The sequence below is a fragment of the Amphibalanus amphitrite genome, unplaced genomic scaffold (genome assembly GCF_019059575.1).
Source record: "Amphibalanus amphitrite isolate SeventyFive unplaced genomic scaffold, NRLGWU_Aamphi_draft 000101F_arrow, whole genome shotgun sequence".
In the NCBI taxonomy this organism is placed as follows: Eukaryota; Metazoa; Arthropoda; class Thecostraca; order Balanomorpha; family Balanidae; genus Amphibalanus; species Amphibalanus amphitrite.
In genome coordinates, this window is record NW_024881596.1 from 958,242 (window position 1) to 985,556 (window position 27,315).

At 52.1% G+C, this 27,315-nt stretch overlaps 1 protein-coding gene and 1 long non-coding RNA gene across 2 annotated transcripts in view; one reads left to right on the top strand and one right to left on the bottom strand.

The window, feature by feature from the left end:
* LOC122380583 overlaps nt 1-26,332 on the bottom strand; it is a 59,855-nt gene extending 33,523 nt beyond the window's left edge. Inside the window, exon 1 of the long non-coding RNA XR_006256350.1 lies at nt 26,027-26,332. This is a non-coding gene — a long non-coding RNA (uncharacterized LOC122380583). The remainder of the gene's footprint in view (nt 1-26,026) is intronic.
* LOC122380580 lies at nt 1,622-5,711 on the top strand. The gene is made up of 2 exons (XM_043363864.1): nt 1,622-2,385; nt 2,506-5,711. Exons 1-2 carry the CDS (start codon nt 2,275-2,277, stop codon nt 5,365-5,367), a joined length of 2,973 nt encoding a protein of 990 aa, XP_043219799.1. The 5' UTR covers nt 1,622-2,274; the 3' UTR covers nt 5,368-5,711.
* Nucleotides 26,333-27,315: the final 983 nt, after the last annotated feature.

The window sequence follows — 27,315 nt, forward strand, 5'->3', positions numbered from 1 at the left end:
AAACTTCGGGACTAGCGTGCTCCATTTTCAAAACAGGATTTTCGTCAGAGTTTCTGATAACTCGATGATTGATTTTTCGTTCTTCACAAAGTTGTCGTCACGCCAGAGCCCATCTCTAGCACGACCTTTCAGATATGGTCACACAATGCTGCGTATTGATTCGGGATTTTCCATATCCATACTCCATAGCCATCCATATTGGTGACAAACAGATCAACAGAGGACCCGTCACACGATCTGACAGATCCAGACCGAGACCATATGACGGCTGACGGATCACTGGCGACCACCCGTATATCTCGAAATCTCATCAACGCACCGGGATTCAGCCCGACAATGGCAGCTCAAATCCGGTCTAGTATCACAAAGCAGAGCCGTCGGATCGACCACAGGCTATGTGGCTTACCCCCCCCCCCCCCCCCCCCCCCCCAGACCCTCCCCTCGCGGCACGTGCTGCGGCCCAGGGCAGACGGGGATTAGCCGATCAACAGGTGGGCAGGGGGGGGGGGCGGTGTGGTTTTGGGAGGGGCGGCCGGGAGCTGCCTTCCCTCGCCGCCCCCGGCGCACAGCGGGCACCCTCGTTATACTGTCTCGATCAATGGTGGCCGCCGAGACCGCCAGACCAGCCAAGGGCACCAGAACGCTCTATCATTATCATGGTGCTCATAGCCCTCATCAGCACTGCTATCATCTTAACTGGTGGCTCATATCAGGGGCTTGTGTTTAATGCGAGCTTCTGGGCCGTCGTAGATAACGTCCGATGCTCAGAACGAAATTAAAATGTGCATACGTTATGTATGCAAGGGTATCTGTGTATAAAGCTCCCTGTATTAAGCATTTAACGTTGCGTGAAGCTTACACGAAAAGTAAGCTCGTTAGGTAATGTAGCATGATGGACACAATAAGGAATGTGAGTAGCGTATGAGTCAGGCGCGCGGCGAGACTGAGCTGCGGGACGTGACCCGGTGACCCAATGTGAGTCATCCGCCGCCGCCGCCGGACGTCGGGGCGGCCGGGTTACGCCCCCTGATCAGTTGCACAGGGGATGACGTATGACAATGTGATTGGCTAATGATGATGCGCGATGACGTGTGCGTGAGAGCTATGGTCTGGTTGGGAGTGTGATTGCTGGGCAGTTGGCTGAGAGGCTCGGAGGAGAGCGGAATATAGTTTTCTTGGTTACGTGGAAGCAGGAGTTCTAAATCGCTTCAAGCTATTTCGGCCATTCTCAGAACAATCAGTGCTTGTGACAATGTCTGACGTGGAAGAGGAGAGTGGTGCCGCGGTGGTCGATACCAATGCGGCGGAACCCGAACTTCCTGCACCTGCTTTCGATCTGCGGGCAATACCAGAGTTCGACGGTACCGGTGACGTCGTCAAATGGCTGGAGCAGGCGAAACAGCTGTGCGCCCTGAGACGCGTTTCCCTGGCCGCTGTTTTGCTGACGCGCCTGCGGGACCAGGCGTACGAAGTTTGGGCCAGCCTCTCCGAGACCGAGCAACGAGACGCTGAGATCGTCCGTGACAAGCTGCACAGCGCCTTTGCCATGGGACCGGACGCCGCAATGTCAGAGCTATATCGTCGACGTCTGGAGCCGGGTGAGTCTGTTGATGCTTACCTGGGCTCCATCAAACGTCTGATGTCTCTAATCGGCTATGTGTCCAGCACGGTCATGACGGTTCATTTCCTACAAGGCCTGCCAGCGGAAGTGCGGCTGACGGTACGAAACAGCGTTGGAGATGGCACGCTCACCCTGGAGCGAGCGGTCGCCATCGCCCGGTCGACGTTGGCGATAACTGCCAGGGAGAGAGCGGCTGCACCGGTGGCTGCCGTCCAACTGCCGCCACCATCGGTACAGCAACAGCGGGCGACCAGAGGAACTGCTCGCCGGCCACCGTTGCGGTGCTGGACCTGTGGCCAGATGGGCCACATCGCCCGGCTCTGCCCAAACGGACGTGGCGACGGCGCTACATCAGCGCCACGGGCTCCGCCGTCGCCAGCCGCCGCAACAGCCCGGGAACGCCCATCATCGCCATCACCGTGAATGGGCACAGGTGCCGAGCACTGGTCGACACGGGATGTAGTGAGACAGTGGTGTGGAAGGGCGTGGTGTCCCAATGGGAGCGGAGTGACACCAGTTTGGTGGCTGTCAACGACAGCCCAGTTCGGTGTTGTGGGCAGGCTGCGGTGAGCCTGGGTGTGCGCGGAACGACAGTGAATGTGCGGGCGGTCGTCGTACCGGCCCGGTTGTTAGGCGTGGACGTGTTGCTAGGTATGACAGGCATCGACGCTCTGCGTGGCGTAAGTGTGAGTGGGGGGTCTGTTCGCTTCGGGAGCGAAGACCCGGCTGCTACGGAGCAGCGTGAGGCCCCGCCGGAGCGGGAGGTGTGCCGAGCGGTCGGCACGGCTGCAGGCGTGCAGCGTGAGGCCCCGCCGGAGCGGGAGGTGTGCCGAGCGGTCGGCACGGCTGTGGGCGTGCAGCGTGAGGCTCCGCCGGAGCGGGAGGTGTGCCGAGCGGTCGGCACGGCTGCGGGCGTGCAGCGTGAGGCCCCGCCGGAGCGGGAGGCGTGCCGAGCGGTCGGCACGGCTGCGGGCGTGCAGCGTGAGGCGCCACCGGAGCGGGAGGCGTGTCGAGCGGTCGACATGGGGCCAGAGTTGAGGATCAACGAGACCGACTTCACGGCAGTGTTCGATGCCGGGGTGTGGACGGTTCGCTGGAAGTGGGCGGGCGGTGTGGACCCGCCACCGCTTCGCAACTCCACGGCTCAGTACGGCATACCGAGGGGTGCGCGAGAGAAATTCGATGCCGAGCTGTCATTGTGGATAAGTGAGGGCTGGCTACGTGAATATGACGAGACGGTGTGCGGTCCGGCACAGGGACTGCTCCCGTTAATGGCGGTAACTCAGGCGGCAAAGAACAAGGTGCGGCCGGTGCTTGATTATCGAGAGCTTAATCAACACCTGACGCCTCACACGGCTGACGCGGACGTCTGCGTGGAGGAGCTTCGACGATGGCGACGCCACGGCCGCCGGGTCGCGGTCCTCGACCTGAAGAAAGCTTTTCTTCAGCTCCGTGTGGACCCGGCCCTGTGGCCGTACCAGACGGTCATCGTGCGTGGGCGACTATACTGCCTCACGAGGGTCGGCTTTGGGCTTTCCATAGCGCCTCTGATCATGAAGTCGGTGGTCAGGGAGGTGCTCGCGCAGAACCCGAGGCTGGCTGAGGCGGTGCGGCCCTACGCCGATGATCTGCTGGTCAACGAAGCAGCCGTTTCAGCTGACGAGGTGGCCCAGCATTTTGCCCGTTTCGGACTCGAGTGTAAGCCGCCGGAGCGAGTTGCGAGCGGCGCACGCATGCTGGGCCTCCGTGTCGCCGAAAGTGACGGGCCGGCGCTCCAGTGGACCAGGGACGGAGGGTCACCCACGCAGCCTCCACCTGTGCTGACGCGACGAACTGTCTTCGCGTGGGCCGGCCAACTGACATCTCACGTGCCGGTCGCGGGCTGGCTACGGCCGGCCGCTGCGTGGATGAAGCGGACAGCCAACCGTCTCAGCCCGGACTGGGACACTCCGATCGTCAATGAGGAGCTGCAACGCCAAGTGGATGAAGTGTCGCGAAGGGTGCTAGCCTGTGACCCGGCATGCGGCCAGTGGTGTGTGACAGGGTCAAATGTCACCGTGTGGACTGACGCCAGCTCCATCGCTCGCGGCGTCGTCCTAGCCGACCCTGTCACAGACGCCATCATCGAGGATGCGTCCTGGCTACGGGCCGAAGCTGAGCGGGACGTTCACATCAACATCTCGGAGTTGGACGCCGCTCTCAACGGCGTCAATATGGCCCTGGCATGGGGCTTCCGTCGCCTGACGCTCCGGACGGACTCGGTGACTGTGCACCGCTGGCTGAGCGATGCGCTGTCGGGCAAGGCAAGGCTGCGCACCAAGGGGCAGTCCGAAATGCTTATCCGACGGCGCGTGGCTGTTTTCCGTCAGCTGGTCGCCGAGTACGAACTTGAGGTCACCATCGAACTGGTCGGCTCAGCTGCCAACCGCGCCGATGAGATGACGCGGGTGCCCAACGCCTGGCTACAGGCCGCCGATCGGCCGGCCGCCGACTCGCCCGACAAGTCACCACCGGCTGCTGTCGCAGCCATCACATCGAGTGCCTCGCCGGGCGACATCCGCGCCATACACGAGAACATTGGCCACCAGGGCGTGAGGAGGACGTTGTGGTACGCCCGACGGGAGCTGGGGGTGAGGCGCGTCATGAAGACGGCCGTGCGGGACGTGGTTAGGCGGTGTCAGACGTGCGCGTCGATTGACCCGGCTCCGGAACGCTGGCTTGGTGGGTCACTTGAGACGGAACGTACGTGGGATCGCCTGGCCATGGACGTCACCCACCTGCACGGCCACCCGTACCTGACGTTGGTGGACTGCGGGCCGTCGCGATACGCCATCTGGCGCCGGCTGCGCCGGTCGGGGGCTCTGGAGATCGTCCAGCATCTCGAGGACGTGTTTCTAGAGCGTGGAGCCCCGGCCGAAATACTCACGGACAATGCGACGGAGTTCCGCGGCCGGGCTATGATGGCGCTCGCGGCCCGCTGGGACGTGGCGATGCGATTCCGCGCCGCCTATGAGCCCGGCGGTAACGGCGTTGTAGAACGCCATCACCGGACCATCAAAGTGATGGTGGCCCGGCAGGCCTGCTCCGTCGCTGAGGCAGTCCACCGCTACAACGTGACACCTAAAGATGGCAGCGACCCGGCAACAGCTCCGATCAACGAGGTGTTCCGACACCCTGGCCGCGACGTTGACGTGACGCCCCGCGGACGAACAAATGGACAACAGTGCGACGCCCTGCCGCTGAAAACACCAGGTGTGTACCAGGTGGGGGACAAAGTGTGGGTCCGGCGGCGGGGCGACCGATGTTTTGTGAAATCGGACGAGGGAACTGTGACAGGCGTCGTGTCCGCTCAAACAGTCGAAGTCGACAATGTGCCGCGTCATGTGCGCAATCTCCGCCACCGTTTGACCATGACTGATGCCCCGAGACCGGTGACTGTGCACGCCCCGACGGCGGAGCGGTGCGAGGACAGTGACAATGAATGTGATGGCATGTATATGGCAACACCTCCGACTGATGTAACGGAGACACACAGGCGGCCGCCGACCGTCGATCAGACCGCGAGGGTCGATCCACCGACCCAGTCTGAGGTGTCAACGGAATCGAGCGAGCCAATAGACGGCGAATTGTCCGAGGGAGAATCACCCGCGACCGTTACATTGCGGCGCAGCGTACGTGAGCGACGGGAACCAGACAGATATGGTATTGTTGTGACGGGGGATGTACTTGATGAGTTGAGTGAATGACATGATGTGTGATGTGGTTCTTTAGAACCAGGGGGTGATGTAGCATGATGGACACAATAAGGAATGTGAGTAGCGTATGAGTCAGGCGCGCGGCGAGACTGAGCTGCGGGACGTGACCCGGTGACCCAGTGTGAGTCATCCGCCGCCGCCGCCGGACGTCGGGGCGGCCGGGTTACGCCCCCTGATCAGTTGCACAGGGGATGACGTATGACAATGTGATTGGCTAATGATGATGCGCGATGACGTGTGCGTGAGAGCTATGGTCTGGTTGGGAGTGTGATTGCTGGGCAGTTGGCTGAGAGGCTCGGAGGAGAGCGGAATATAGTTTTCTTGGTTACGTGGAAGCAGGAGTTCTAAATCGCTTCAGGTAAGGATTGGGGTATTTCGGTCATGTTCATGATATTTGAGTCAAGGAATATAAACAAACTAAAATAAGCCCATAACAAAAGTAATTGAACCAGTTATCAAGAGGCAAGTGCCGCTAAACAAAAACATTTACGTGTTTTACTTGATAGCTGGATGGATAGCCCGAATCATAAGAAATAAATCATTTTATGACAGCCGGAAACCGGCGTTTTGCACAAAGCTTGTCGAGGCAGCCCTTGCATATAAAAATCGGCATGGCATTCGAGAACCGGCACACCTTCTGTACGAACCGGCACGTCCATACACCAGGTTGCGTGGGTGTATGCCGTGATTCTGCCGTCCTCCAAATGTGTCGCAGCGAACAGCCGAATGCATTTATCATAATTGAACTCAATCTAGACTCAATCGCTAGTTATTTCTAACAGTACACACTCATTTATTTGCCTCAAACTAGGACAGGCTCCCAAAAGTGTGCATATCTTGCACGGCGACACCAGTTTTGTCACGTCAGACGACCCTTCATCGACACGAACTGTGCACCACACCCGCATTACCACCGTTGTACATGCACAGCACCGCTCGATGCTACCTTCTGCACGTTTCGGACTGGTCTAACCCCGTCAACTGCCGTCAATTTGCACGGATCGACGGCTCAGCTCCGTCTTCCATCCCTCGTCAGTGACGTGAAGCCGTCTGCCAAATCGCTCACCGCCTCCGTTTGGTTTCGTGTTCGTGGCGCTCAGCGGTGATGTCCTGAAGTCGGGTGACGCTGACCTGACTAACTGTGCTCCAATCGTGTTCCAGCTGTGCTCTAGCTGTCCTTCATCCGTACTCTGACCGCGCTCAGGCTATGCTCCGTGCTCCGTGGCTCGTGTATTGTATTGTATTTGTATTGTATTTTTGATCATGGGCGATCCACACATGGCGTGGCGATTACTGCCCAGAGTCTGAGTCGGGCATATGCATGCAGGAACAAAGACCCGTCAAACAACAACAACAACACACACACGCACACACAGGAAGACTATATGCACGATTTCTAACATACCGTATACTTATATACAAGACGAGTGCCTAATTCAGGTCATCACGATGGTCTATCGTTTTTCCACAGAGACTTGACAGCGCGTGCGAATTTAGAGGGTGGCAGCTGTGAAAGTTCGGGAGGTAGGTCGTTTAGGAGCGCGGCGGCACAGTAACTGAAACGCCGCTTACCGGTTTCTAGTCGGGGACGCTGGAGCTGGAGAAGGTTATCCTGACGTGTATTTCTATCCCTGGTTGAGGAGTCCCGGTTTCTGGCAAACGTAGAGGCAAGTGCTACCGGTTCGCCGTAGTGTATCGCCTTACGTGCAGTGGCCATGGTTTGAAGTTTGTACATACATTCGGGCGGCATCCAGTTGAGTTTCTCGCGCAGGTTGTCACCCCATCGCGACGGCACCCATGAGGCCGCTCCTCCGCCTGTCGGCAGCTGGCCACCGTCGCGTCGCGATCCTATCGCGGCAGTGCGTCACTGTCGACGCACGCTGGTACGGCGCCGAAACGGAGACGACGCGCCGACAGAGCTCAGATTTACGGGCGCGCGGTGCTCGCGCGGCGCCCGTCTGTGCGGCGCGATGCGGCAGCGGCAGCGGCTCCTGCGAGCGCACCCGACGCGCCGGCCGACGCAACGGTGCTTTACGGTGTTGATGTTCGTCGAGAGAAAACAAACACCGTGTCGGCAGGCTCGTGAATGCCTCAACGTGTCGGCCAGGAGCGATTGGGCACTTGGAGGCGAAAACGGCCCGCCGAAAACGCCCCCCGAACAGATGAAAGCAAACACAGACGGTGGAAATTAGATCAGCGACAGCCGGATAAATGTCGGTCTTTTAGCAGCTTAAATTGATCAACTTTTCGGTGATTGCCACGTAATAAGACTCCCGTCTCGAACTAATCATGACCTACACCAGCATTCACGGCTCTAATTCAACTTTTATCGTAAATTATTCAGCATCAAGGCTCACTCGAACGTTAGAAACCGACACAGTCTACAATTTAGTTCGATATCCCAATATGAAGACGTGTCATAAATTCGCCAGAGTGGCTTTTGATGCTGGCAGCCTGCACAGAACAGTCCAACTTCCCTTTTTCGGTCGTCACGCGGAGGCTGGCGAATTTCTCAGACCCAGTAACAATCTATAACTCACAGAAATCCGGGGCCGCGGGTATCGATGGCATGGCCAAAGAATGCCCCGATGAGAGAACTTTCGACATAACTGTGAATGGCCGGCTAAAAAAACACATGTGACTTGACAACTTTTGTAGCATCTAACCCTAATTCAAAAAGTTGTGTCATATCGACTCAAGAATTCGCAACAACGAACGATGCAGATGCCTGCGACTTGGTACGCAGCGAAGCGTAAAATTGAAACGTCAGGGTCCAAACCGAGGCTCTAATAGAACGTCAACAGGTCGAAAAAAAAACGGCCAAAAAACAACAGAACAACGCTCGCGACGACCAGTTGACTAGCACTTGAGGGAGAGCAGCGGCTGTTCCCTGTAAATGCGAAGCTCATACATGAGCTAAGATGCCTCGTGAAGGCTTATTTCTAACAGGTTTTCTAGCAAGGCTTGCAGAAGAAAGAGCATTTTGCACAGAGGAAATGCGCTCATTTCTGCAGTAAACTCATCAAAAACAAATATCTGTCAGCATCAGATATAGCTGCCTGGAACTGCCATTATGTTTGACTCCTCCGTCCAACGTGTTCTGCATAAAAAGACGAAACCGAGAATGCTGGATCGCCCGAGACTACCCGCGAATCTCAACTGCAGTCATCCGTGAGAAGACTGCAAATCATGACATTCAAATAGACCTGCAATGCAATTCAGGCTTTCAGACGCATCAGAATGCCATGTTTGGAATTGATAAATATCAGACGCCAAGCTCGTGCTGTATCGGCACGGGATCAATTCGGTGGTCTCAAATAAGGGATAAATTCCATCTTCCCGGAATTTTATAACGTATTCTGGCATCACGTCATCAGGGGTCGTTACACGATGGCAAAACGATGTCTGAGTCGAGTCGACCACACCGAGCACAGGCCTCTCCTGACGGCGAAAAAGACAGTCAAGTCTCAACACAACCTGTCAACTGACACTCAGCTCGACCTGTCACTGTGTGTCAGGGGTGTGGCGACAGTTCAGGCCATGACAGTGTCGACTGTCCACTGCTGGACAGTCGATGATGCGCCCCCCCCCCCCCCCTCTGCTCACGTGACCATTGGCACGCCAGCAATGACCAAAGCTGGGCAGGACGTGGGCTGCGCAGACCAGACGCCGCCGCTGCCGCCTCCGCCGAAAAGGAACGACAGCAGAACGGCAGTGCGCTGTATGAAGTAAATACGACGGTACGGCAGTACGACTGTGTTACGTATTTGTCGGTACGTAAATTCGTGGTAAGTACGAAATAACCTCGTTACATCGTGTCAATACAGAAGCAGAATACCTTGCGCGCTATGGACCTCACATCACGAAAAATGTTTTGTTTGTCGATCAGCGGCACGAGCACGCCACGGTAACCTGCAAAATGGACTCTAGCTGCGCAGATGGTGTCAGTTGGCACAGAAAATGTGGCTTCAAACCTGGTTGTGTATTGATGCAATCGGCAAATGGCGTGGTGCTGAATGCATTTCAACATTAGACGCGGCGAAAGTAGCATGCAAATCAAGCTCATCAAACAATAGTGCAAGCCCGCATACCTTCAAGGCGGCATCGGCGGTGCAGGCGGCATCGGCGGTGCAACTGCTTCAGTAAATTTGATAACGTTTGAGTTCGAAGTCAGACGACACACCGTTCGTAGACGTAGATCATGGCTGCGCTAAAATGCCTCCGAGCCCTCAACTGCTGATGTTCTAAAATGCAGCACCATACACACATGTCAATTGTGAGTGCTTAAGCGTGGAATTCGATAAATGATTAAAGAGATTATGATGGATCCTACAAAGATCCGGAATCTAAGCAACATTTGAGTCTAACCGATATCCGAAGTCCGAGGGATTCGAAATCGATATTCTGGCATGGATGACATTCCTTATATCAGAACCGTGTTTGGTAAGTGCGTGCGTGGTATCGTGGCCGCTGCACAACACTGTCAGCTCTGTTGCCCCACCACCACCACCGCGCACGCACCAGTCCACGATCTCTCCGATGAGCCTGCAGCCCGTGCAGCGACTGTGAGCCCAGATCGCGTCAGACCGCAGCATACCTGCACCTCGACTCCGTCCGGGGCGCGGGCGCAGTCTAATTAAAGGTCCAGCCAAACTGGCTGTTTGTATTAGCAGCACGGTGCAGCCACGCCGAGGCGGCGGCGGGTCGCCTGCAATCACAGCGCCGCGCGCTGCTCGACGACCCCTGATGACCACTAAGAGCCGCGCCGTGGCACGGGTAAGCGCGGGTCAGACCCGGGTCATGATAGGGGTCAGCACTGGGGTCAACCGTTCGGCACGGAAACGATGGGGCTCGATTCGAACGGCCAAAACCTGCTGATCAGAACGGCGAAAAGAGGAGAGGTCGTTTCAGGTGTGATGGAAACCAACAGACGCGAATGCTTCGAACAGAGCCAGTCAGACCCGATCCGAGTAATTGCATTTACACATTTGTAAATTATATCACCGCATCTGGACTCTATCGGCACTCCATATCCCTCGGGTAGCGCGTCCTACACTCCAATTACCCGACATTTCACCACCCACTCGCACAGAGCCGCTTTGTTCGGCAGCTATGCAAAGGCACCTGGTCACCCGCTGTCCCATTGCGAGCAGCACACCCCTGTTACACCAGCGGGACTCCACCAGCGGCCTGTCTTTGTTCGAGTCCAGCCCGTACGACGAACGGCTCGTCGCGGCAGTCGTCACAGGCCGTATCAGACGACACGATCGCAAACGGCGACGGCGGCAGCGTGGCGTATAGCGGTACCCAGGGACCGATCGTGGAAGGCTGAGTGACGGCGGGGCCACGGGGGCGGGACGGTCACCCAGCCCGTTAGGACAGACGAATGAGACCGGGGAGGTCCGATACCCCAGTGGGATCTGCAGCGTGGGGGAGAGTGTTAGGGAGCATAATGAAGCTAGCAAAGAATTCCGCTCGTTTCGCATTTAATTTACGGTACTGAAGACCCACAAATAACAGGAATGTCATAATTTACGCCACCCATTACGCCCATTTACAAACTTAGACAAAAACGTTCAAGAATCTAAACCATAGCAAAAGATGTCAAGCGCCCACTATTGACCCATCTGGATCCTCTCCCCATCCCATCTCCCGCAGAGCAGTGACGTCATACACCACCTGCGTGCTCATCCCTTCCCCTTCCCTCCCCTTCCCCCTTCAGTCGGAGGCGCCGAGATGTCTGGCCGATACGCTCCGCTGACCGTAGGCGGCCGCTTATGAGCAATGAACAACACATGTTTGTGACTGGTCGACCGCCACTCGACGGGACCCGCGCGGCGCTGGAGAGGGGTGCAGGGGGCGCTTCGGAGGCACCCCAGCCCGCTGCGGAGGACCAGCTGTCCGAACTGATGTGTTCGGTGGAATTGTTTGTACGCGGCGGTTCACTCAGGTGAGGTGATTTATGGGAGACATCAATGTCATTGGACTGGGAACCAGTCATGCCTCAACGCTGGTCTCAGTAAGCGGCTGACATTATCTTAGTACAATATCGGCTAACTTCTCCGAATAAGATCGACCAACATCCCATACATAAGCCTTGATTTGTGGAGTTCGTAATTATTTTCAGGTTTTCGGAAGAAGATGCAATTTGAAAATGTTTCAGTCGCTGTAATTTTGTTGATGCCCTGATTTCTATCGAAGTAGCTTCTCATTAGAATATATGACCTTCTCCTCGGAAATTGACGAAATGAATAAAAATGCTTATTGATGAATTGATGATATTTCGGTCGCAGACCTTCGTCTAAATCGAATTCGTTAAATCGTACAAGGCAAAATTGGCGAGTCCGCAAAAGTCTCGCCACTTTTGCCTTGAACGACTTAACAAATTCGATTTAGACGAAGGTCTAAATCGAATTCGACCCGAAGTATCATTAATTCATCAATAAATAATAATTTTCATTCATTTCATCATTTTCCGAGGAGAAGGTCATATATTCTAATGATATTTCCTACATTTATCATGCTCCTCGCAGCAGCTCTGAACGATTTAAGAAGTAGCTTCTCCTGTATGTTTGCAATACACGCAAGGATTATCATCGTAAACTTACAGCTACCGTTTCTTGTCCGATCAGAACAATGCGTGTACCTCATGACCTCCCTAGCCTATCGACGCGGAATGTATAATGCAAGGGCAACTTCCAACGGCATCCTTTACGTCCGTCTTGGTTAGCGCTCGATCGCTATTCTGCCCATGACGAAACAATGGGACAGAACCCGGTAAGGCAGTGGAGGTAGATAAATCAACCCGATTCCCAACATACCAATACCAAACGTATCCCTGAGTACTTTCCCATGTAGGAAAACAATTAGAGCGATAAAAGAACGGGCGTAAATTGCCGGCCAGTCCAAGCGCTTTGAACGATCGGCAGCATCGGCACTGCAAACAAAACACAAACAAAACAAGCCTTCATAACGGTCCATTGGTAAAAGGAGACTGACCACCATAATACAAACATTTTTATAAAACCTTACAGGGCACTACAGCAACCAAGCCCAAGAAACTTGACGGTGCGCAAAAAGGCATTAATAAATAAACAATGTGATTAAAGCCTCCCACAGGTTTTGCCACGTCCTCTATGGGATTTACGGCTGTCAGTTTATGTGATGTAAGTTTATTTCCTACCCACTCCCTCGGTAGCCAAAGCAATCATAGCCGCCAGCACCTCTGTTCATGTATAAACAATCCCATATGCCGGAGCTGCCGATAAATTAGGCAGCGGGCGCGCGAGCAGCGGCCGCCCAGTACCCTCTACGGAGGCCGCTCTCCCGAAACGGAGTCCGTCCGCACGGCCACGTCACCGCTCACGTCAAACACCACGATAGCACGGCGAGCTGGCTCGGTTAGGTAGCGCACTAAATCACCGGCGCGTCCGCGGATGGACAGCTCCCCGGTGCCGCAGAACCGGTCACTGAGGGCTCTGAATGACGGCTGGGTATTGAATGACGTGATCACTCACGCTCACGGGCCTCACTCAAGGAAAAGGACGGAGGGTGAGCAGCGTAGCTGTGATGTTTTATGTGTGACCTATAAATTATTGAAAATGTGGATTCGAGTCGAATGGTGATTGAAGGACAAATTGCGTGCCAACATCTGCAGTTCTTTCTCAGTATCTTTCATGGTTAACCGTGGAATGCTTTCTATGAAAATGTCATGGTCACTTGTAATAAGCATCAGCAAAAAGTGAGATTTATGTCGCATCGTTACCAATTTATCAAAGCAGACTGGCAGCAGCAAATGGGCATACCATGTACTGCTTGCTCACATAACTGGCAAAGAAATATATGTTTTGGCAATTTATTTTAGCACCTGCTAAACTTAGCAAATTGCAGAACTTGAAACTTTTAAGGAAGCAAAGTGTGATCGTCAAAACAACGTTGCCGGCTCATTTATCTATAAACAGTAAATACCCATTCAGCACTTGGTCATACGATTACAACACCGCATCGTCCAGGCTGTAGTTAGCAACAACACTGCTGAGTACGCCGGTGTGCAGAGGACTTCGCTGACGAGGCACCTGATATCAGCAGACCTGTGCATCAGCTTTTCCCGCCAGCACTGCTCGGCAGCACGGCTCAGCAGGACGTCAGTACGGCCACCTGTATGACTCGCCAGCACGGCAGCAGAGCAAGCAGGACGGCAGCACGGCCACCAGCACGGCTCGGAAGCACGGGAACGGAGCAAGGCCCTCCAGCACGGCTCGGAAGCACAGCAGCACACCACAGCCAGCGCGGCACAGCCGAGACGGCAGCACGGAAGAACGGCTGAACGGCCCACCAGGAGTGGCTCGCCAGCACGGCAGAGCAAGGCTAGACGTCAGCACGGCAGTAGAGCACGCCGCCGCCATGCTGAGCCACCGACCGCCGGGCACGTCTCCGCTTACATGCTACCGTACCAAAAGTGGACGGTCCGACATTCCCTGCCGGCCGTGTCCGTAAGTTGCGGAGCGGCGCGTCCTTCGGCTCGGCGGAGTGGCCGCTGTGCCGTCCGCAGCCGTATACCGGTTTGGGCCGGCAAACGATACAACATATTACTGAGGAATTCCGCGCAGACCGCGGACGGGGAACAGGGAAGGAGCGGCCGCGACGTAAACCAAAAGACAACAAGCGTTTATGGTACGGTGAGGTCGAGGAAAACGGCGATGATTTATGATTGTTTAGGGATGATGGTAATAGGCGACAAAGGGAATATGAAGGAACAGGCATCTGATAGCAGGAAATGCACATTACATTTGCATAACTATACGGTGGATCACAAGTTGCATCCATCCATTAAAAGCATTCTTATCATAGTCATGTTCCTGTTTGTGACGAGCGAGTGAATGAATCAAAATAACGAGGTTCACTTACTACGATATATCAGGAAATCGTCTTAAATCACTCGAATAACATTGATCAGACCACAGTATTGATTCAACGACGGCAGATCGACATGTTAGACAATATTCATACTCGACATGATATCAACAGGAAACTGGGTGGCATTCTTCCAGAATCGGGCTTCATCGGAGCCTCCATTGGGTCCGTTTCGGGTAAAAGTTCAGCTGCTAGCCTCTGTAAAATTACATTTGGGTCAATCTCACAAAAAAATATACCAAAGTCACTGATTCATCCGCCAAATTAAGCTGTATTGTGCGAGACTGTTACAAGTTCTGTGCCTGATAACTGGTACAGCCGAGCAGGGGAAGGGAGAGGGACTGGAGTGAGGTCGCTCTGCAGTGATTTATGAGACAATAAAACACTCGGCAACATACCGTCACTCGTTACTGTGAACTAGCTCAATCACCAAACTGAGAACTGAGAAGTCTTGCGGGGAACACCAACGAATGTCAAGCTTGAGAAAAATAACAGAAGATATAAGAAGCATATGCGATAGATAATACTAGCAGACAAGCAATCAACAGCGTCCAATCTTTACTGGTGGAGGATTTTATTTTGTTTTCCTTCGCAGCGACGACAGGACCAGCATTTGGAGCTTGTTAAAGAATATCTTTGACATCCGTTATTTAAACGTCTCCGTGACTGAGGGCGACTCGTTGAACTACACCGCCGACATGTTCAGCCCCTGGGTGGGCAACGACGTGGCGGCACATCCATCGTCTTAGAACATGTGTTTTTAGTGGAGAAGATTCCGCTGCGAGCACGTTGTCAATTTATCACGCGCACTGCCGGCTGGCAGCTCTCACGCTGGCGGAACGGACGATACATCACAGGATCCATGGGGGCTTACGAGTTGCGACAACCCTGTCTCTTCCTGTACCAACCAGTCGTCATCGTCATCGTCATCCTAACGCCGGCGGTACTGTCATAATTAACTACCATTGCCAGTACCACCGCCGTCGAGGTAAGTCCTAAAACAGTACCGCGATTTACAAAACAGTACAGATTCACATGCGAACCATGGGAGACATATCGAGCCCGTAAATGCAGCACTTCTGGACCAGTACTGAACTTTGACATCTGCGGTTTCTAAAAATCTAAACTGACGGAATCTGCGCAAGTTTGAATCTCCGGACGCTGAACATTGCCGCTGTCTATCAGCTGAGGGAAAAAGAAGTACCAGGAGACTATAGGATCACTCTGGAGACGGCGCACTGCTGGGGATTTCGTGCGTCAAACTTTGTCACCGACAGACTCAGGATCTTCGGTGTCACGGGAGACAAAGTTTCAGAACGAGTAATTCAGTTAGCTTCATTGCTGCTGTATTAGTTTGAGCTAGTTTCAACGAGTTCTTATTTATTCACCACGCCATCAATAGCGGTGAGCTAAGACGGCAGCGTCATCACTATCGTTCATCACCATGCACTCAAGCAGGGGCGTAACTTTTTGGTTTTCGTTGGGGGGGCAACGCTGTCAGGGGCGCCTTTTTAAGGGCATGGGGGCGCCTCCCCGTGACTGTCTAGAAATAAGTCTTATTTCAGTTTACGGCAGCATTTTGTTTTTACCATAGCACGTTGTTTTTGTGCCGTCGTGTTTTGGCACGTTATGTTGCAGTTTTTTTTTTCTGAAATAGCGCGCCAAAAGCGCGGAATTATTTTGTAACCAAATACATTTTGAAAGCACTTTGGGGACCAGAGACCGGGGGCGGGTAGTGGAACTGGGGACCAGGGTAGTGACGCCTTATTAAACAACGCATATGGTAGTTCTTCTAAAGAAACGAGACGAACTGATGAATTGACAAAAAGAAAAGAAAAAACAACTGATAAAAAGGCGAGATTAAAGAAACAAATCTGTAGAACTTCACCCCACGCAGAAGCAAGGGACGTTTTACGCCTCCCCTTCAGGGCTGGTAAAAAGTGCCGATTCGGTGATAATATCGGAGCCAAGCCAGTAGCTGTTCGTAGGGTTTAAAGAGCCAAAATTAGGCGTTTCAATGCAAATTTGCATGTGCAAGACAACTGGTAAGTTTGTTGAATATCTTCAGTTCATTTTCACATCAAATTTCAGCATATTAGATGCTGTAACACAAATATTGATTTAGTAGCAGCATCTTAATTCACAATGAGATATTCTGCGCAATCTTTGTCTACATTTCCTTAAACAGCTGACAACCTATTCAAAATGGTTGTAAATGTTTACCGTGAACAGCGTCAGCATTCGTCAGTCGATGAGCCATCAGTCGATTTGAAGCTTTAACACTAGGGAGAATAGGGCTCCGTGGCTTTCATCAGTCGATGAGGAGCTAGTGTTGAGTGAACGGGGAGCCACTGACTCTTCTACTATTGGCGGCTCACTGTATTAACGACTAGTGTTAGAACACGAATACTGGTCTTTATTATAGTAAGGCCTCGTGCAAGGCTGCATCTCGTGCAGGTCGCGGTTCAGAGTGAAGTCTGCATATTTTTGTACATTTTTGGGTATACTTTTTGTTGTATGTCTTATTTATTTCTTGTATGTTCGTTGCGAGGTGAAGGTGCTCTTCTTCTCTCCAGTATGTACATACATCAGGGTAGCAATATCATTGGTCGCATAGATACTGCGTACTGGTATCTCAATCTGATTCTAATATGTTGATGTAGACATAAGCATGACTAGTTTTGATTTTTGATACATCACTGAAGCAGCTCATGATTTTAAAATGTATTTGCCCACCATCCTAGTATATTTATTGCATTAGTTACTAAATCTTTGCTTAATTATTGAATGTTTCTGTGTTTTTTCTAGTGTTAGACTCAAATTTGAAAATAAGATAGCCTATTTATGTAAGCCATCATATCTTTTCAGAAATTTTGTGACAGAAGTCAATGTTAGACTTATAATGCCTTTGGTGCTTGAGTTCCGAGCTCGATACAACATCAGCAGAGATATATCAAATGATGAAAAATATGACTGACCCTTTGCTAGTGAGGAAGATGATAACATTTCCTCTATTGGTAAGTCAAAATTATAATTTATATACCCTACCTTTCTGACTGTCATCAGCCAACTAAGACAAAATTAGGAAGTCATCTACATCCATTTTGTGTTTTTGAGGCGAGCTTATGTCCCACAATGAGGCTTTAACAGTGAGCTAAAAAAGCTGATGTTTAAACTGATGCCAAAGAGAACGTCTCCGCTGCTTTTTCCAACTCATTCTGTGAGGAGCCACTTTTCATCTAAGAAAATTTGGTCAGAGCCACCAAAACCATTTTTACCAGCCCTGCTCCCCTTTTAAGTTAAGAACACACTTCATACTGCATCTTTTCCGCACGTGTTCTAGAAGCAAACCAGTGGCAAAAATTTGCCCTCATCGAAAAAATAAAAAAATTGCCCCCCCCCCCGCCCGCGCCGGGCCGGGGGGGGGGAGTGAACACCTCCAATGCGGTTTTTCGCAGATATCTCAAAACTCCGCGCCGCCGTTTTTGGCACACCTGTTCATGCATCTTTTTTTTACACATGTGCAAATTTCAGACCCAGAGCTCTCAAGGTCAGGTCACCAGGTCACGTCAAAAGACCTCACCTCAGAAAAAATTGCAATCCTCGTCATAGCTACACCAACTGAACGATCGCCTTGAAACTTTCAGCGATTGATAAGAGTAACAGTATGTCTAAAATGTTTATCTCGGAATTTTGATATCAGTGACCTATGGTCAGGTCAATTTTGCGACCTCTCCATTATAAGTCAATGGGAGAAAATTGAAATGAGCCTTTTTTGGACGAATGGTATTTAGAACCCTCTCAAACATCGTTTCATAGGTAAACATGATACACTGAATCGGAAAAAATGCACCTGTGACCCCTCTGTGTGCCCTTGAGGTCATCTCAGGTCATAGACGGTCACCACCAGTTTTTTGGCTGTAACTTTTGATAAAGGCGTGCTAGAGCGATGAAAACACTTCAGATGTATTCAACTCGACGATACGGATCGACTGATATGCAACATGACCCTTTTCGGTCAGGTTATGACCTTGACCTGAGGTCAAATTTTAAAAATGACCTTTCAAGGTCAAAAAATAGTTCATTCGACGCGTCTCGACGAGAGGAACATGATGCTGCCAAACGTAATGTCGTGGCACTCTTGAGTCAAAAGTTATTGCCTAAAAACAGTTTTCGTGAAAACTGCTATTTTACAGTTTTTGCCCTTTGGAGGCTAAACCGTTGACCTTAGGTCAAATCTGAGAACAATGGTCAGAAAGGTCTGTAAAAGGGCTATCGAATGCGCTTTTCCGCGGCGCTGTAGCTCTATTGATCCCGAGTTAGCCGTTGCAGTTTCCAAAATTGTTGAAATGGCCTACATTTGACTTTTGATGACCTCAGGCGACCTGACCTTTGACCTGACCCAAAAAGTGACCGAAGTGTTTCCGTCATTATTTTTGACGCTCTTTCGAATGCTGCTTACTGCGTGTCGCTACGTGGCCCAGGAGCCGAGTTAGACCAGACACCCCCCTCACCGCCCGGCGCGGAAGTCGCGGAGCACCAGCCCGGCGCGGGTTAATCCCAGGCTGAGAGCGTTCAAGCTTAGGTCACCCATATACCTCTGTATACCGAGACATGCAGAAGTATGTGGCTCACCAGGTGATATCAAGTTATCACGAAATGATACAAATTACTCCTGCTTTGATCTAGAGGTGTCAAAACGTGAAAATTTTGGGAACCAGACTCGAACCAGACCCGGCTGGACATTTCTGGAACCAGTCGGACCCGGTCTAAGTTGGAATCGGAACCAGTTGGACCCGTTCCCCAAAAGTCAATTAATACAAACCGTTTGTAGAAATCATTAATTGCATCGTGTAAAACAGCCCTTTTCCCACTGATAATACTTATGAGCTACAGTGTGCAAAGGAACATACATGAGCAAATGTTTTCTTTCCATTCACTTCATATTTTGCAATCATATGTAGTGTCCACTATGTATGGTTTATGGTAGGACCCGGTTGGACCCGCCAGAAAATTTCCAGGAACCGGTCCGGACCCATATGGGTCCAGACCGGTTCTTTTGACCGGGTCCTCGGGTCCACATTTTGCCACCCTTTGAACAAAAAAGATGATGTAGGATACCAGTATAGTCAGAGGAGCGCTAACATTGCAATTGGCTCGATGGGTGCTATGAACCGTTGGGACGCTACGCCAAGCAAGAGTGGCGTTTTAACAGCAGGGATACCATAACACACAAGGCCCTGTGGGACGATTAGGTACATTGACTCAAGGGGCGCCCTTTAGAATCGGTGCGACACCGTGCAGAGGGCGCCATTCTTAACCCGCGCCGTGCTGGGGGGGGGCGTTTTTACGCCCCCCCCTCAGGTTTTTCGCGAATATCTCAAAAACGGCGGCGCGCAGCGCCGCCGTTTTTGGTACACGTGTTCCTACATCATTTCCGCACATGTTGTGAAAATTTCAGACCTAGGCCGTTCAAGGTCAGGTCACCAGGTCACGTCAAGTGACCTTACCTCAGAAAAAGTTCAAAGGCTCGCTATAGCTACACCGACTGAACGATCACTTTGAAACTTTCAGCGATTGATATGAGTAACAGTATGTATAAAATGTATATCTCGGATTTTTGATATCTGTGACCTAAGGTCAGGTCAATTTTGCGACCTCTCCATTATAAGTCAATGGGAGAAAATTGAAATGCGCCTCTTTTGGACGAATATCGTTCAAAACGCTCTCAAACATCGGTTCATAGGTAAACATGACACACTGAATAAGAAAAATGCACCAGTGACCCCTCTGTGTGCCCCTGAGGTCATCTCAGGTCATGATTGGTCGCCAGCAGTTTTTTGGCTATAACTTTTGATAGAGACGTGCTAGAGCGGTGAAAACACGTCAGATGTGTTCAGCTCGACGATACGGATCGACTGATATGCAACATGACCCTTTTCGGTCAGGTCATGACCTTGACCTGAGGTCAAATTTTCAAAATGACCTTTCAAGGTCAACGAATAGTTCATTCGACGCGTCTCGACGAGAGGAACACGATGCTGGCAAAAGTAATGTCATGGCGCTTATGAGTCAAAAGTTATTGACGAAAAAACGTTTTTCGTAAAAACGGCTATTTTTGGAGTTTTTGCCCTCTGGAGGCTAAACCGTTGACCTGAGGTCAAATCTGAGAACATTACTCAGAAAGGTCTGTAAAAGGGCTATCGAATGCGCTTTTCCGCGGCGCTGTAGCTCTATCGGTTCCCGAGATAGCCGTTGGCAGTTTCCAAAATGTTGAAATAGTCAACATTTTACCTTTGGTGACCTCTGGTGACCTGACCTTTGACCTGACCCAAAAAATGACCGAAGTGTTTTCGTCCTTATTTTTGACGCTCTTTCGATTGCCGCTTACCGCGTGTCGCTACGTGGCCCAGGAGCCGAGTTAGACGGGGGGGGCGTGAAAACGCCCCCCCCCAGCACTCGGCGGAAAGTTCAGGCCACCAGCACGGCGCGGGTTAACCACATCAATTTTAATACTCACTGCAGATGGCCTCCAAACTGTCTCGAGGGGTGCCTTCAGGAACCGATGGAACAGCCACCGAAATAGGGGCGCCGCTCTAGCTGCAGTGATGAAATAAGGTATTGACCGCATTGACCAGAGGAGCGCTTCATGTGGCTAAAGGGGCGCGTTGGTAAACTGGTGGGGCGCCACCCCATGCCCAGCGAGGGGCGTCGTACTTAGCAAGGAAATTATGTAAGTCAGAGGAGCGCGAACTTCGGCTCGAGGGGCGCTTGTATGAACCGTTGAGGCGCTAACCTAGCTAAGTGTGCCGTTTTAGCAGCAGGGATGCCATAACACACTATAGCGTGCTATGGTATCTAGGCCCTCTAGCCTCCCCCCCCCCCTCCCCGAGGAGCGATGATTATGACTCAAGGAGCGCCCTTAAGAATTGGTAGGCCACATACATTTCATTACTCAGTGCAGAGGGGCGCCAAAACGGGCACGAGGGGCGCCTTCAGGAGCCAATGGGGCAGTCTACGGACTGGGGGCGCTGTTCTAGCAACAATGATGATAAGGTATTGGCCAGAGGGGCGCTTCATCCACCTGAAGGGTCACATTGATAAACGGATGGGGCGCCGTTCTGCATGCGGGGGCATTAGTTATTAGCAAAACAGATGACATAAGACGTGCGTGTTGTCAGAGGGGCACCACTTTGGCTCGAGGGGCGCTTTTTAACCAATGGGGCACGCTATTTAGCTAAGTTTTTACTTGCCGCAAGCGGTGCACCATCCCTGAGGAACGTTACACAAACGACTGACGACTCTCTCGACATGGGCATCAGAGGTGCCCCTGTAGACCTCACAGGCGTCTCTAATTCCCATTGAGGCGCCCCTTTGGGCTTCAACTGGAGCTCCTCTTTCTATGGGCCTCGGAGGCGCCCCCATTTGGCATGCAGTCTCCCCTGTTTCGTATTGGGGCGCCATTATGGCCTTAATGGGCGCCCCTTTTTCATGTGGGCGCCCCCTATACTATAGACCTCAGAGGCACCCCGAAGGGCCTCAGAGACCAATAAGGTGCCCCTCTTTCGCATGCAGGCGCCCCTGTGGCCATCTCAGGCGCCCGTGTTTTGCATTGAGGCGCCCCTGAGGACTTCATGGGCGCCCCTCTTTCGCATGCAGGCGCCCCCACGGCCTCAGAGGTTCCCCTCTCACGCATCCCATTTCCATATTAGGCGATGGCGCCCCCTTGAAAGATGGCGCACGCGCTCCTATGACGCCGCTGGCCCGTGAGAGCGCCTTTCGGGCCTGGGGGCGCCCACCAAGGTTGGGGGGGCAAACGGAATGTTGGGGTGGCAAAATTTCAAGTTGGGGGGGGCACCTGCCTCCCCAAAAGTATACAAAGTTACGCCCCTGCACTCAAGCGATTTGTATAAAAGCGCATTCACGTGTAATGGGATAAATAAAAGACTATTTAAGAAAATACATGACAAGCGATCAAACGTTGTGTCGTTGGCTAGACGTAGAGTTGGGGCTAAGGTCAAAGAGGCATTCTTGAGGTCGACCGATCCACTTGGGACTTAAGAGTTTCAACTTTTCGAATCGGGAGGTCACCAGCGGAGTGTATGAATCATTGGGTGATGCACTTTACCGGAAGACGCTGACCATGCGCTGTGGGCACCTTATAGACAGCAACTTCTGCTAATATCGGTAGCCGTGGTGCCATGTGTTGCCCCTCGATCATCTGGTAGCTGAATAGGAATGCAAAAGTCCTAACATTATTGAGGGCAGAATATGCCATCTTTAGAATGAATGGCACGTAGCAGCTGGCGGCAGGGCAGCCGTTTTGGAATTGAAGCGTTGCGATGTTGGAACCAATATATGTATGGCCTTGAGACAAATGCCATTGGGCGCCAAAGGGTAGCTGGGAATGCTGTACGTTGGTTGAGCGTTGGTAAAGATTCGTTAGTTTTGATCGAAAGAAAGCTCTCCCAGAATAGACCGCTACCCTTAGTTGAATTTGTATGATCCAGGCATGCCATGCAGTACTAAACATACACGAATCATATCCATATGCGGAACGATATCATCCAATTCACGTCATCCATTAACAATCAGTTGCTGCTGAAATTCAAACAAAAAATGGCCCGCCACAATGAAAATGCCAGTAGGCATACTGGACAAGACAATCACATCACTTTAAGGACAAATGATCTCTCGCCGGTCCAGAATTGATGGCCATTAAAACATGTCACGGCATCATGCAAGTAGTCCATGGTATTTCACAAAAGGACGGCCAACATTCAATTCCAGTCGCAGCCCATGCCATTAGCGTGGCCCTCGATCTATTTCTCGGGCATGACAATAAAAAATGACAGACTTCGGACGTGAAGAGACAATATTATGGCGTCCATATGCAGAAACATTCGTACCATGACAACCGCTGGTAGTCAAGACAACCGCTGGTAGTAAAGCATCACGTCCTAACCATTTTACTTCTGTGCAGCCCCAACACGACCTTCTTTTATTGCAACAGCTGTTTAACTCCTGTCTTGTATCTGGAAGCATCCAAGTCCTCCGAAGCATCAATCGCATTTTTCCGGCAGCACGTGCGGAAGTCGGAGGACACCCGAGCCTTCTGTGTCGTGCAGTTAGGTCACGACCTGCACAGGGCACGGCACAGTCGACCCTTTTCGGGTAATGAGCGCACGGTCACCTGACTCTGCCAGCCGACTCACGTAGCATTGCATGCCGGCCACGGGGCCGAACGCAGCGCCAATGACCCGTAAAACCATGGAACCATCGCCCCGGCCGATGAGATGGCAACATACATGCAAGCATTTCGCTGAATTGGATTGGAAGCGATAAACTAAGAGAAAATGCAACATGCCTCCAGCCGGCTGGAAACGATGTAATCCACCCAACAGTATTTTCATTAATTTACTCTGATGTCATGAATGGATGGGTTTCTGGGATTAAAACCATATCAGAATAAGCTCGTTTCCACTGTAGTCACCAGCGTATTGAAAACCCGAAAATTATCCGTGTTTCATAGCTGCAAACTTCTGTTCCAAAGTTGTAGCTGCCTGTCCAAACGTCAAGGACCGTATTGTTATAATCTCATTGTCGACTGAACATGTGATCCCCGTCAGAAACAAGGTCAAAGGAGCCATACGGCTGTTCACCTCAAACTTCCCTTCAACAGAGAGGCTACAGGCTATTATCTCACCAGCTTTTCCTCGAATCTCGATACATCTTTTTCGCCAGAAGATCCCCACGCCACATCACACACGCCACAGCAGAATAACTTTCCGCTTTTCTGCCCGACGTGATTCGCTTTCACATGCATGTGACGCCTTACGACTGCTTTGGTGACCGCCAATCTTTATGCAGCCAGGGGGCCTCTCCTTCCCCGCAGCACCCTTAGGAAGCCGCCGGGAAGTATAGAGAGCTAATGCTTCCCAGCGCCTGCTGAATGCGAAGCAGGGTCGGCCCGACCACGCTCGGCCCGCCGACGGCCGCCAGCCAGATTACCGCGCCGGGAGAACACTTAGCAGCCTTTTAGCGCCGATTGGCACGGCGAATGGTGAGGTCACAAGCTATGACCGATCGGTGTTCGAGGGGAGTGGAGAGAGTGGGAGGGATGGAGGTCAACACACAAGGATAACAGTGTGGTGTTTATTTCGCGAGGGTTCTCCACATCCACAAAGCATACTCGTAAGCTGAAGCGAGAACCTCGAGGAGGGCCCAGAGGACGTTTGATTGTCCCCATATTCTGGATCAGACAAAGTTGAAGAGCCCTCACCGCATAGGACGCAGGTCTCATCTTGCCGGCACACGGGTCTCACAGGTGCTCGTTCATGACACCACTCTACAGCGGTTCATACCGCGGGCCGACAGGGTCACTGTATTATTAATTGGCCACGCCGGGCCGGCCGGGCCGCTCCTCGGCGGGTTGCCGATCCCCTCCGCAGGGTCAGGAGGGTCAGACGCCGCCGGCTGATCTAATCATCTCTAATGTGATGATGTCATGTGATTAGACCGGCCGCGACCGCAGAGAGGCGCAGTGTGCGCTGGAAACTCTGCCGCCCACGTGAAATGTCACAACTGTCCGCGCCTGTCTCTCCGTGATCTGGAGCTGAGAATGTCGTGAAAAGAGAACTCTGATGTTTGCAGGCGGGAACCTGCAAGGTGGTGTACCGAGCGAACTAAATATAAACGGGCCATGAGAGCCTATTGCCCTCCCACTACACCCACTTTATTAATTATTTAATGCGGGCCGCGATATTTCAGGGTGTGGCGGGCGATTCGGAGCCCGTTCTCACCATCGTCTGACATCAGGGCTCTTTGTTCTGGCTGCACATCTCCCGACGGTCGGCAGCGGCTAATGGCTGGCCGGCCGGCTCGTCAGCAGGACTGCAGCGGTCGGGCAGATTAGGGTCATTACTGACGCCGAAACCACTCGTTCCACCATCCGGCCGAGCTACCCTGACCAGGTGCAGACACATACCCACGGGGACGCCGGCGCGACTACCGACGCCGCTGTCATCACATGGACGCGGCCGGGGCACAGCCACTGTATTAGACTAAGCGGCGCTGGTAGGGTGAAGAGAGACCGAAATAAACCTCATTTCCTTTTCAAATATGAACTTGATAAAATAGGAGGTAATTAATAAATGCAAAAGCAGAATTATGTACAATGCGGTCAGCATTATCGCCTGCTCTATTCAAACAATAGTTACTTGCTGCAACAAAGCTCGACCACAGTGATATGTGAATGCCTGTCGTGAGCATGTTGGGTGTTTTCCACAACCTTGAGCCTTGTTCTGAATTCCCTCCCTCCCCTGTAACACCGTCAGCACGCGACACGCTGTCACTGGTCCTCGGGCACACGTCACCACATATATCGTCTTTCACAACGTCAATCTCGGCGATGGCAAGTCCGCCAACCGCGTTACCCCTTCCCTCCCCCCCCCCCTCCTCCCCCTTCATGGCACCGGGTCGCAGCGGGACCCGACCACCCAGACCCAGCCAATAACCAACGGTGTTACTGGGTTCCACGCCGGCAGGTAGGCGACGCCGGCGTCTCCCGGCGCGTGAGTGTTCCCCGTGAATCTCCCGGTGGTGAGTTACTCAGATGAGATCAAGATTGGTGAGCCAAACGACCCCCGGAGACGGCGGCCATTCTGGGCTATCAAATTACGTGCTGGATTCGACTGTGGCAGAGTTAGCGCTCGATTTGGGCGCGCTCGTAACTTACCGGACTGTGGTCGGCCGTGAGAAGTCAACGTTCTTCCGCGGAAACGACGCCGAAAGTTCTGAGGCTCGTCTCCTCCGGATAGGAATGTAGTCAAATGTCGTCCTCACGCACAAACACAATCAGTTGCGTATTTTGTTGCCACTCCGTTCAGACACACCGGCCGTTATGCGTGATCGGTCTCCCAGTCACGTGACCCCTCACACTGTGACCTCTCTGACCGGTCAGTCACTGACCCTGACACGGCCCGAGCTGCTGTGGATCTCGGTATTACGCTCCCTCAGTCGCGACACCACCACACCAACTGACAGCCGCGGCGGCAGCAGACGGCAGCGACCGCAGCGCCGCGGGGTGGACAGACTGGGAACTACCGCGAGCGGGAGCCAGCGCGGTGGCAAGCAATGAGTGCAACATTGCTCCCTGCAATCACACCCTCGTTATTACATTGGTAGACATGACTAAACCAAATAATTGATAAGACTTAACCGTTTTGGACTGTGTCTTATCTGCATTAATAGGACGTTATATGTCGTTTTAAACCATCACTCTTTCGCCACCGCACTATCCATATTAGAGTTGCAAAATTTCCCCCAAAGGCTGCTACCGGCACCGCCCCGCCCCACAAAAATTTTCTGGGATACCGGCATGCTACCACGACCCAAGCAAAAACACCACCAAATTACCGGCATACTAAAAAAACCCTGCAATGTTGATTCTAGCTTACCCATACAAGAGATGCCACACTTTGGCAATTTCAGTACCCATCCCAGTTCCCACCCAGCAGCCACCCAATGTCCAACCTAACTACGAACAGGATGATTTTGGCTCAGTTGGCCCCACAAATACCCACAATTTTGAAACTCAGTTCCAGTCTATAACTGTTAAAATATCACGTGTAATCAAAGAGGTATTGCCTACAAAAAAGCAGTAAGAAAAAAGCATAAAAAAGCAATGACAAAAAGAACTTAAATTACTGAATTGTTTCTGGAGACTGGACAGTTCAAGTTAGCAGTAATCACATCAACATTTCAGAGGTGTTCTACTATTCCACACTCTCCTAAAATGTTGCAGGAACCTACCAACCAAAATCAAATTTTGAAATCTAGATGGCCACAACATAAAAAGTACCTAGGTACAGATTCGGCCATGTGCCTGAGGAAGCGAGATCAACACCTTTTTTTCCTTTTCGCCATGGCTTGCTGGCTCATGAATAAGATACGAATCATTTGAAAAATGTGAAGAACTCACTTGTCCTGAGAACAGTCACCAAATAATATGCATAAAAACGATAT

Coding starts and splice junctions, on each gene's coding strand:
- LOC122380580 (XM_043363864.1), top strand. CDS start 2,275: ATGACAGGCATCGACGCTCTGCGTGGCGTAAGTGTGAGTGGGGGGTCT. Junction 2,386..2,505: donor AGGCCCCGCCGGAGCGGGAG/GTGTGCCGAGCG, acceptor CCGGAGCGGGAG/GTGTGCCGAGCGGTCGGCAC.